General features: G+C 34.5%; 1 protein-coding gene across 1 annotated transcript; it reads left to right on the top strand.

Annotated features, from left to right (window-relative positions):
• The first annotated feature begins 2,077 nt into the window (after nt 1–2,077).
• LOC113762108 (protein ESKIMO 1-like) lies at nt 2,078–5,374 on the top strand. Its single transcript, XM_027305387.1, has 5 exons — nt 2,078–2,918; nt 3,005–3,176; nt 3,758–3,957; nt 4,101–4,259; nt 4,735–5,374. The coding sequence occupies exons 1-5, from the start codon at nt 2,302–2,304 to the stop codon at nt 5,081–5,083; spliced, it is 1,497 nt and encodes a 498-aa protein (XP_027161188.1). The 5' UTR covers nt 2,078–2,301; the 3' UTR covers nt 5,084–5,374.
• The last annotated feature ends 7,351 nt before the right edge of the window (nt 5,375–12,725 follow it).

Below are 12,725 nucleotides of genomic sequence, written 5' to 3'. Positions count from 1 at the left end.
AACATATGTTACGCGCGTAGTACAAATTAATTACCGTCTATTTTGCCAGCTCAAATTCGCACAAGGACTACCTCTAAACAACAGAGTATTTGCATAATTGTTCAAGAATGCTAACAAAAATTTTTAGATTCATGAATTTTTGTGTATAAATGACTAAATGTGGCTTAATTTAAATTCTCTGAAAGAGCCAGGTATCGTTGATCACCTACTCGAGCAACCCTTCTACTTTTTGGGTCAAATGCAAAAAATTGGATGCCTGTCAAACAGTCCAAGAAACAACTCCATATAAAAACTCTTCCTTCTACTCTTGTCTTTGAGAAGAGACCGGAACCATACAGATTTAGAGACGGAGAAGAGATATAAGCCAATAAGATTTATATATTTCTCTGTCTAAGCAGATTTCGATGCGTTGCTGTCTATGCAGTAGTTTGTACTGTTATCTTCACTTCGAAAAAAAGCGATGTGCCATCCATCAGCGAAGGTTTGCCCACTACAGCTGAAATCAACAACTGCTGAGGCACAAAAAGATATTTGGATAGAAAGGGTTCCGTAGGCTCTACTTTTCTCAAACATAAAGCTAACAATAATTGATATACTTTGACCTCTATAATGATTATTAAGAGCATTAATTAGGAGTGAATCAACAGAACAGGGCTATTGGGTTGGTGGTGACAAAGAAAGAATTTACCAATCATCCGTGTTTTAGAAGATCAGATTAAGAGTGACTATCCAAACAAACCTATCTTCTGCATCCATCATTTGCTCCCTAAAATCATACTCCAACATACTTAACCCGCGAACTAGTACATATGTATTGCTAGCCCTTGCGTATTTTTATCACGTAAACCGCAGTCAATACGGTGTCCCACCGTGTTTATTTAATGAATCAGATTTTGACATCACACTGTTGGATATTATTGTAGTAAGTACTTCTAATATATAAATTATTTCCCATAGATTTTTGGGTTGTAAATATTTGTACAGATTCGTTGATGTATGGATAGTCTCTGCTACTTTGTACATGTTTCGGTTCTCTATCAATAAAATTTTGCAGTTTTACTTAAGAGTAAATCTTATATATACTGTCTGACAGTGTATACATTATCACCATCGGATTCATGACACATGTCGATATATATAAATTATTTGCATTATTGGTAATTATTAATTTGCATTATTGATTGAGTCAAATAAATTAAAAATTTCCTGACTCTAGTCGTTGATTCAAAAACGTTGCTCCAACAGCAAAGCGTCAAGTCCGTGGGGCTTTTACTTCTTTTTTACTCTGTTTGACAGTAGCGAAAGCAGATTTCAAAACCCAACTAATGTGAAATGTGGCTTGAAGTATTGTTTAGAACATTTCTTTTCTGAGAAATAAATGTCCTCAGACTTTAACTAATATATGAGCCCTGCATGTTTTTAGTCTTAAGACTTGGCATGATCGGGACCTCTACTGTAAATTGTGGTGGAATATTATGCGTGTTTTCTTGCATATCCAGGTTTCCCTATCATTGCAACGATTCATCCTCTATTCTGAGCGAGATAAGGACCACCACACCTTATAACTAACACGTCAAAATATATTGAAGGGGTGGTACCAGAAGCCACATTTCAAGTTTCTTGTGCCCGGCCCTGGAATGAATGTAGTTGAGCAACTCCAGAGGTTATATGGAACCAATTCAGGAAAGACTAGCTTAATTAATAAAGTAGCGAATGAGTAAACCACCTAATGCTAATGGTACATCTCAGTTTCATAAATTATTTATTAAGTCATTAGTCTGTACTCACCAAGTGTTGGTAATATATGATCTTCTTAACGGATTAGTTTTCGTCTGCTCCTAATATCTTTCTTAAATATCCTGTTAATCTAATTAATCACAACATTGAAAATTAGGACCCTACTGGGCTGGAATCTAGATGGAGTAGAAAGCTGAGGGGCCGACGTAGGGAAGGCTTTTCAATTACTCTTTCCCTCTCTTTGTCTCCCTCGTGGTCGTCTGCTAAGCTAAGGCAAGAGAGCCGATGCCACTTGCAGCAAAGTAGTTAGAAAAAAGATAGCAAAGCCAAATATATGTGAGAAAGACAACCCTCCAGCTCCCCAAACAACGGCAGTTTATTCAAGAAAACCCCATTTCACCAAATCCTGTATTAAAGAATTTTATCTGTTCCTTAGGTTAAACTACTTAGTGAGATCAATGCTAATATCCTACTCCTTATACAAGATCCCTTCTTCTTCTTTCTCTATATCTCCAACTATTTCGGCTCTTTGCAGGAGCAATCATCTGGGCTTTTCTCCTTCTCATGCCACGGAAAACACCACTCTTCTCCTCCGAAGCATTTACCATGAAGCACGGTGGCCGGAAGAACAACAACTTCTCCATCTTTGTTGTGGTTTTCTCTGTCTTCCTGTTTGGATGCTTCATGTACAACGAAGATGTGAAGTCCATTGCCGAATTCCCTTTTTCTCGGCCGAAACCCGATCAAGAAATTAACAACGGCAACAGCAATGCGGATGAGCTGAAGAATGTGGAAATCCCAATAGTGAAAAGTTCAAGAACGATAGTTGAGAAAGAAGTCGAGAGCTCGACGGAAGATGATGATAATGCGCAACAACAAAATAGTATCGCAATAGAGCAAGTGGAGCAGAAGAAGATAGAGTTGCCAGTTGAGGAGGAGGAGGAGGATAATGGTGGTAATGCTAATGATGATGATGCCGATGATGATGATGAGATTCAATTGCCGCCTGAAGACTGCGACTTATTCACCGGACAATGGGTACTTGATAACACCACCCATCCAATATATAAAGAACCTGAATGTGAATTCCTTACGGCCCAGGTCACTTGTCTCAGGAATGGAAGGCATGATTCTTTGTTCCAGAATTGGCGGTGGCAGCCTCGAGATTGTTCTTTGCCCAAGTAAGAATAAAAGTCCCAGTCTCAAGACAGCATTTTGCATTTCCTACTCTAATCAGGACTTGTTTAACATCGTTTTAATGTTTAAGGTTTAAAGCAAGGTTACTCCTACAGAAGTTGAGGAACAAGAGGCTTATGTTCGTGGGCGATTCATTGAACCGAAACCAGTGGGAATCAATGGTTTGTCTAGTGCAATCAGTCGTTCCTCCGGGCAGAAAGAGCTTGAACAAAACGGGCTCTTTATCTATTTTTAGAATCGAGGTCTTCTTTAATTTCCCTCTGATGAGCACTAACTGATTTAACGATAATTAATATTACTATCAATGTTCCTACCTGACTATCATTTTGTCCACACATGGATTTTATGTTTTGTCCTGTGCTTTCGAGGAAGGGGAGGACTCCATGGTGCAGTTAATAAGTTGATATATATATATATATATATATCATTAATTTTCTAACCATGAATATATCGCGCTGGGTATACTAAAATTGACTTCTTCTTAATAAAACAAAGGTGAAGAATATGGCCGACTTTTGTAATGCATGGGTGCAATATTAATGCTTGAGTCACAAGCACCAAACAGCTTGGATATTTTACCCAAAAACAAAGAAAAAAAAGACAGCCTGGATATGGAGTTGCCGTGTGAGCAATAGTTCACCTAATGTTGGTGGGGTGGGTGGTCTTCATTAACAACGATAGACCCACGTCTAAGATTCATGGATTTGGTGGATAATGACTTAACTCCTAAATGATTGCAGCTTAACACCTTTTTTTTCGTGGTTTCCTTGGTTGTAGGTCTAGAATTCTTAGTTGCATTTTTTTTTTGGGGTTAATTCTGTAGGATTACAATGCCACAGTGGAATTTTACTGGGCCCCGTTCTTGGTGGAGTCGAATTCTGATGATCCAAATATGCATAGCATCTTGAATCGTATCATCATGCCTGAATCAATTAAGAAGCATGGCAAGAACTGGAAGAAGGTGGACTACCTCATCTTCAATACGTACATTTGGTGGATGAACACTTTCTCCATGAAAGTTCTGTAAGTACAGCTTAATTAATTAGGCGTTCTCTTCAACTCGTGTGAAAGACTGAATCAATTAAATAAATCATTATTAATTGGTTAACTTTTTTTTTTTTTTTTTTCATTTTTTCCCCCAAATTTCTGGGTGATTGATCGAGCAGACGAGGATCATTTGATGAAGGAGCAACAGAATATGATGAGATAGAGAGGCCTGTAGCCTATGGTAGAGTTCTGAAGACGTGGTCCAAGTGGGTCAACAAAAACATTGATCCCAATCGCACCAAAGTGTTCTTTATGAGCATGTCCCCTCTTCATATCAAGTTAGTAATTCTCTCAGTTCCGTGTCTCTCTTTTCTTCGCTTGAATTGAAAGTCAACTCCACTCGAGGGATTATGATGGCATTTGAGATTTTTTTAACCTTCCCCTTCTAGTTTTCATTCAAACTTTTATACAACTTTTAGCGGATTCGGTTAGTGCATCAACTAGTATTAAATCTGAGTGGGGAAAAAAAAAAACCATTACAGCCATGATTGCCATCCTAAATTAAGCACCACTAATCCAATAATCTAAACTACGATTACACTTTCTCAGATCAGTTCTTTATTTATTTCCATAAAATCCCGTCGCTTTCTATATAATTTGTACGTTGCTAAAACAACGAGAAATTAATTTGTTATCTTCCAGCTAGAAGTCTATCCAAAAGATTATGCTCCATTGCATCAGTTATTGTTTCCTGTTGAACGTGCATGGAAGTTGGAAGTAACGCAATGTATATATATATATTAATTTGTACAGGAGTTTGGATTGGGACAATCCGGACGGAATCAAATGTGCAAAGGAGACGAGGCCATTGCTGAACACGTCTATGCCACTCAACGTTGGCACCGACCGCAGACTGTTTGTGATTGCAGCAAATGTGACTCGTTCCATGAAAGTCCCTGTCAACTTCATCAACATTACCAAACTCTCGGAATACCGCAAAGATGCCCACACCTCTGTCCACACCATCCGGCAGGGCAAGATGCTGACCCCGGAGCAACAGGCCGACCCCGCCACTTATGCTGATTGTATTCACTGGTGCCTTCCGGGAGTGCCTGATACCTGGAACGAGTTTGTGTATGCGAAAATTATTTCTCGCTCTTGACAATTTTTGTGCAACCGGCCAATTTTTATTTTTCTCATGGCCGGGATCAACCTCAGATACCCTCTAGCCCTCCTCAGTTTTCCCGTTGCTAGTGCTGTTTATTTTTTAGTATCTTTGTTTATTATTCCATCTTTGCCATGCATGCGAGTAAGGTGGGCAGTTCGCCGAAGTGGACGAGATCTAGCCCGGCCGATTAGACAAAGTCGATCATGGCTAATGTTTCTTGATGATGCCTTGAAATGTATATTGGTTTAGTTTTTATGAACAATAAACACGCGTAGATTGTAAGTATCTCCAGATGTAGTTTTCTATCCATGCCTTAATATTTGAGTCAAGTTGGGTTTAGTTTAGTTTGGTTATGATATGACTCATTTGGAAAACTAAATCCTATCAAATCTCGTTCCTTTAGAATGAGATTAAATCAAAAAGTGAACAAGTTAGAAAGGACCCAGCTAAGACTTCTCACTTTCTTAACACTTTGTTTAACTTTCTATTCCGCAGTTAGGCACTGATCAGTAGCAAATTGCTACTAGACTTTAGTATGAAGCAAGACATATATATGTAATAAGTTATACGCAAGCCAGGACGCTGGCTGGTCAACTATATTTGTTACGAATTTCACGAAACAATTTGTTGCGAACGTTTTTATGTATTTATATTTTGCAAGGTGTCTTTATATTGATGTTTTAATGAAGAATAAGTCTTTTTTTTTTTTTGGGTTGAGGAATTAAGACAAATCATTGCTATTGACAAGTTAAGTGAATTTCCAATTCGATTTTTCTTTCCGGTTTCGTGTTGAGCTCTTCATTTTGAGGATAAATACTTTATGTCATTTTATTTATTTATTTATTGGCTATGGAAATTAAGTTAGCTATCAATTAAAATCCAGAAAAGTTAGCGGTGAATAAATAAAAAAAAAAAGCCAGGTGAACTATCATTTATTTTAACCTTAAAAAAAAAAGAAACAGTTATCCCCAAACATTCAATAATTAACAGGAATGCGTTGACCAACTGATTATCAACACAGAATTAGAAACTCGTAGGAGGTAATAGGCCTAATGGCTTACAGAAGATTACGATTAACCAGTAAATTTGAATGCTGATTTCAGGTCCTTGTGCTCGGCTACCAACAAGATGTCGGCATGAATGAAAACTTTGCACAGCCAGAAATTTCAAGGGTGCACTCGCTGATAGATATTTCAGGTGTTATATTTTTAAAAATATAAAATTAATTAAAAAAGTAAAGAAATATAAGGGAGGATAAATAAAATTAAATAGAGAATGTATATAAATGAATGGGGTAATAATTGTAGTATATATATACACATGATAGATTAGGTGAATTTTAATAGCCACTCGTTAGAAAAATTCATAGCTAGTTTAATCAATTCAATATAGTATTATATGTGAAAAAAAAAGCATTTATGAATTGCTAAATTAAATAATTGGTATATAAAAACCGTCGAATCCAACCTTGCACGTAAAAGGGTATTTCACCTTAGGGCTTATGGTAACATATATATGGCATATATCTTAGTTATTCGAACTTGAATAACTAAATTTAATTCATGAGGTTGACCATGGGAACTGATGTACGTTAGTTCTGTAATACTCAATGATATCTTATTTTCTTAAGCAAGCCATGCAACAAGAAGTTCCGCGCATTATTTGAGTTGTTTATTTATAGCTTTAATTGCTAATTAAGGTTTTGCTTCATATGCGGCTGTACAAACTTACTTCGTCCTTTAAGATAGCCAGTCTGAGGAATAATGAATCATCATTATCCTCCCATTCAATCCTCCTCCCATAGTTAGGCAGTTTCATTTATTGAGTGGTCTTTACCACTTATTTGTCTAGTATAATTTGGATTTCATTTTAAGTCGATTAATAAAATAGTGTTTCTTTGTCGTGTGATTTTTTTTTTCTTTTCAAAATGAGTAATTGGGTTTAGTCACTACTTTTGGTGATTTTTCATCGTATCAAAATAGAAGCGATGTGCCTCTTCTTGGATTTCCTTCTCTAATGAGTTCATGGATTGACTATAAAATTAGTACACTCATTTAAAACAAACTCTTTGGGTCTATTGGTGGTCATTGATATTAGACGTACAATCACGTTTTAATGATAATAAAGTAAATCAAAATCTAGATCCTACTAAAGATATCAGACAAGAAAAACAATCTCCAAATTAATTTCCCATGTATTCTAGTATAGCCTGCAATTCTTCTGAATTTTATCACCCGGTGAAATTATCTGTGCGGAAGTTGCAAAGGTCCTTAGACCCCCATGGAACAGATTGAGATGGGGCATCATTATTTGAGATTGTGGGAAGAGATCAGGACAAAAAAATTCGGGATAGAAACATACAAATGTCAAGTTTGGGTGGGCTTAGCTGAAGTTCACAACCTACGCCTTGAAAAGAAGAAAATTGGTACTGAAAAACTGAAAAGGGCTGCATATTGAGGGCTGCCTTCGTTTTCTGTAAGCACGAAAATTAGGAAAAACATTATCTAAATTGGCTTTAAATGTTTAGTTCTTAAAAATGATACAATCATTTCAGTCATCAGAGTACTGGTCGAGTTTATTTAAGACGTTCTTTAACAGTTTAAATTGCTTGAAGTTTTAGCAATCATTTGAGTCATGTATTAGAGAATGTTAAAGTTAATTGATGATATTCAAAATGTCAACTTTTGATAAATCATTTAGTTGCGTTTGAACAGAAAAAAATTAAAGATAAGAAAGGAAAAGATCAATGTTTGACACTTATAAACCTATGTGGAACAAAAAAAAGTTCGTTATTTAACATTGAAACTAGCATAGAGTTCTAGGCATAATTGTCTTTACAAAATGTAATATCTCATAACCACCAAATAAGTACTCAATATCCTAATATTGTTATAAAACTAATAAAATAAGCTACTATAATATCAAATGAAATATTGGAGAAAGAAGTAGAGAAATGGAGAGTGATATTTTTATATTCCAATAAGATACAAAAGTCCATTCCAAAGGGTATCAATGTACCTCTATATATAGGTACTACAAGATTAAAGGTACATCAATCTTATTAAACACCCACTATTACAAGAATATGAAGAAACCTATGAAACGGTTCTTCCACTACATAAATAGATTTATGGATTGTAACTTCTATACATAATGTAACCATAAATCATGAATTAATCTTCTTGGGAATACAAAGGGACATCCATACTTTTAATTGTTTCATAACACTCCCCCTTGGATGTCCATTACACAAAGAATATGCCTCGTTAAAACCTTACTAGGGAAAAACCCATCGGGACAAAAATCCTAGTGAAGGAAAAAGAGTACACTATTCTTATGTATTAATTTCTCCCCCTGATGCAAACATCATTTGAGATCTTTTAATCGTTGCATTCCAATATTCTTCGCCAATTGCACTGAGATATGGTACTTCAGGACCAAGTATCTCTTCATTTTCCTCTCGCGGTCTAAAAGGATCCTTATTAGGATCTAATGATCTGACGACCATTGGAGTATTTAATATATGTACCTTATCCATATAAAATTGCTTTAATACCTACCGGGTATAAGCAGTTTGGTGGACAAAAATTTCACTTTTCAATTGCTCAATTTGTAAATCAAGGTAGAATTTTGTTTTTCCAAAATTCTTGATTTCAAAATCTTTCTTCAAATATTCAACATTATTTTGAATCTCTTCAGGAGTTCCAATCAAATTTAGATCATCAACATATACAGCAATTATCACAAAATTTGATCCATTTTTCTTGATAAAAACGCATGGACATATTGGATCATTGGTATCCAAATATTTGTGAAAATTCTTGGGCTACTTGCTTTACACCTTCAGGTGTGTAATCCAAAAACTTTTCTTTTAACCAGTGAGTCTAATTCAGATTGAATCACATCTTTCCATTTTGACCAATCATTTCTATACCGACATTCATCAACCGATTTAGATTCATAATCCTCATCAACTTCTATAATATCAAGTGCTACATTTTATTAGGGTCCAATTAAATTTTCTATGATTTCATTCTCTTCAGGAGTTGGCTCTTCGGGAGCGACCTCTTCAAGAGGTTGAATTTTGTCATGACATTGATTTAATCTCCGGAGTTATTCGAAATCAATTTATACCTTATTTAGGTAGGCCGGTCTTAAATTTATTTGTAGCACTTGTGCATATCCTTCAGGGACATCAATTTTAACCAGAGTATTTCCTGCAGGAATAGTTGATTTAATGACTCTTCTGGAGTCGATAATATATCTGACAATTGGTTTGCAGTTTTCTGCAAATGAACAATTTCTTAAACTTTCAGTTCACGTTATTGAGGATCGAGGAAATCCAATTTTTCAGATGATTTCCTTTCGGTTGATTTTTCCTTCCCTAATGTCGGGAATCGTAGTTCATCAGAATAAATAAATCATTCAATAGATCACCCATCAATATTTTACGATATTTAATCGTAAAAACTGATTCATACCCAACATAAAATTTAAATTTCTTTTGGAGCCATATATAATATAAAGGGGATATGTATAAATATTTGTCGGCTCTCAAATATTCTCACTTTCGTCAAATCATGTATTCATTGGGATCAGTAAATTTCTGATTTACTACAGGTGATGATTATAAATCAAATGAGAATGAAGACAACTATATCGATAACCATTTCTCTCTCGAATGGTTATTATGATATAATTAACCTTTATCTCACTTGATTTCTAAACATGATCTCTATTATTGTTTCATTTAGTGTCTCAATTTGATATCCATTTCGACGGATATTCAAATTCAATAAATTTTTCCAGACATCATAAAAAGTAGTGTTTTATTTATGATAAACTTTTCTCCTACAGGGAGAAATATAATAGTGGCTCTTCTGGAGCTTTCAATCACTTAAACACTACAACTGATTGTGTTTGTCTCTCTCATTGGAATATAGTAGATATAGTAACACTTATTAATAAGACACATATCATTGTTACCATAATTCTTATGGGACAAATATCATCACCATAATCCTTTGATCCCAAATATTTAATATCCATTTCTTCTTCAGGAAGAAAGTTCAATTACTATCATAAATTAAATCAATCATTATACACCTTTAGGGCATTTAAAGAAATTGGCTATATGAAAATGTTATTATAATTTTGATTCGTCAAATGTACTTCGCGACATTTATCTTTAGGACCTTTATTTTCTTGTCCTTATCATTATTATCCCACTTCAAGTGGTAACTTTTTCTCTTATCATGGTAAAATATATATTTATCAAAATCATAGTCATGGCAGCAATCATAACTAGTAAATTGAAATTTAGTCGCATTCACTTCTGGGAATGAACTAGAACTAGCATGCAATAAGTACATAATACTTCTCAAAATTTCTCTCAATATTGCTACTACAAGAGCATATTTGAGAAATCAATTGTGGAGAGTATTATTTTTAATATATCTTATGAGTAAAATTTTCTCAACACAATTTCAACTGAGAAGTAATTCTAAAAATTGCATAATTATGTTCTTGTAGCCACAGGTAAATTTATCATACCAGGCTTTTGAAATAATGACCATCTTCTAGTGACAAATATTTTCGTTAAACAACGACCATCTTCAGGTGGTCGAATCTTTTTCTTTAAGCATTTCAAAGGACAAGTAGATCTTCAAATATAATTGATTTTTTATAATAACATCTCCAAAACTCAATGCATCAGAATATAATTATTTATAACAAATAATTATAAAGATAAATAAGTAAAATTAAAAGGAGAAATATTACCTCAAAGATATCAAACAATATATGTTTGTGTTTAGTGGTTGTTCAACAGTAGGTACTTGTATTTTGCGATAATTCAAATATTAGCCATAAGAAATTGAAATAAGTTTTTGAGTTAGAAATTTACCTCAGAATTTTCTTGAAGAAATATGGACAGAATTTCAACAAAATCTTGTACTTCACCTTTGTTCAAGGTAGAGCCCCCGTTTTCACCTTTTGCTCAAAAGTAGAGATTTCGTGCTGATAACGTGTTATAAAACTAATAAAATAAGCTACTATAATATCAAGTGAAATATTGGAGAAAGAAGTAGAGAAATGGAAAGTGATATTCTTATATTCCAATAAGATACAAAAGTCCATTCCAAAGGGTGTCAATGTACCTCTATATATAGGTACTACAAGATTAAAGGTACATCAATCTTATTAAACACCCACTATTACAAGAATATGAAGAAACCTATGAAACGGTTCTTCCACTACATAAATAGATTTATGGATTGTAACTTCTATACATAATGTAACCATAAATCATGAATTAATCCTCTTGGGAATACAAAGGGACATCCATACTTTTAATTGTTTCATAACAAACATATACTAAATTGTATAATTTTATGAGGATAAAAACTACTCTAATAAAAGGAAACTTCAACTCTCAAAGATTTTGGTTTAATTAATTATGTGAATGTGAATAAAAATACCTTCCATTAGGAAAGTGTGCGAGAATTGTGCATCAATATCCCAACAAGCACAAACTGATGGATTTTGCATCAATGATTGCATTATTTCTGAATTTATTAACGCAATATTATTGTTTCTATTAACCCACTCGGTACGTAGGTCGGCGCATCATGTGAGTTGTTTGGTTAAAGCTGTAATGCAAATGAAACTTCAGCTTATGCCTGCGGCTGTGAAACTTCTCAGATTAAGGTTGCTGCTTTGATGAAATTTCTTTCCGTTTGTCATCCTCAAGCCTAAAAGAAAATCATTGAATCCTCTGATACTAAGAACTTGGATCGACGATTTGTCTGTCGTTCAGGATTGACAGCAGGCTAGTCAATGGTGTGTAAAATAACTCATTTAGGCCCTCTAATACTACGAATTTGGATCAACTTTCAGTTGTTCGTGATTGAGACGAGTCAAACTAATTATAAGCCGGTATGTAAAATTCGGCAAAGGAAATCAGTCGTGAAAAATCAAAACTCCCAAGTAACAATCCATGTGCTTGTATATATTGAGACTTGAATTACATTTTCAGATTTGCTTTGGCTGGGACAGCTGATTTCTTTTTCCACCCTCCAATTAGACTTGCCTGGCTATTCGAGATGAACGATGACCCATTAAAATTTCTACTGTGCTTTGTCAGCTTTTAATTATAACTGTGGCAAGGTTTCTAAGCAAGCATATGTCTTATTGAATAGACAACAAAAGAGAGTATAATTATAGCTGTGATTCGAATAGTGTTGATGGGATTTGGAAATGAGGGAAAAGGACTACAGACCTCTATGATCAATAGGAGTATAATTTTTCGAGATTACGGATATAAAGACTAAAGATTAAGCAACGGAAAAGAAACCATAAATTAAGTGACAATCAGGATAATTGTAAGTGTCATATATATTGGTAACCAAATGAATTAGTGGATTCAGTTTCGATTATATATGGTAAGCTCGTTTCATTTTTTTTTTTTTTTTTTAATGACTACCCATTTTCTTAAATACTTAGCTTATTCATATCATCCAACTTTATTGCTCATAAATATTCGATACACTGCAGAGATGTTAGAGAGGATATTGCTATTTACTACTAGTGTGTATAACTACTGGAATGGATAATCTCTAAGTCCAAGCCAGTTCCA

Source organism: Coffea eugenioides, chromosome 2, assembly GCF_003713205.1.
Source record: "Coffea eugenioides isolate CCC68of chromosome 2, Ceug_1.0, whole genome shotgun sequence".
Lineage (NCBI taxonomy): Eukaryota > Viridiplantae > Streptophyta > Magnoliopsida > Gentianales > Rubiaceae > Coffea > Coffea eugenioides.
Note: the sequence above shows the minus strand (reverse complement) of the source record. Positions and strands in the feature narration are given on the sequence as shown.

Bases quoted from the DNA above. Each gene is read 5' to 3' on its own strand.
- LOC113762108 (XM_027305387.1), top strand. From the start codon at position 2,302: ATGCCACGGAAAACACCACTCTTCTCCTCCGAAGCATTTACCATGAAG. The intron at 3,177-3,757 runs GTCTTCTTTAAT...TTAATTCTGTAG, and splicing joins TATCTATTTTTAGAATCGAG to GATTACAATGCCACAGTGGA. The intron at 4,260-4,734 runs GTTAGTAATTCT...TAATTTGTACAG, and splicing joins ATGTCCCCTCTTCATATCAA to GAGTTTGGATTGGGACAATC.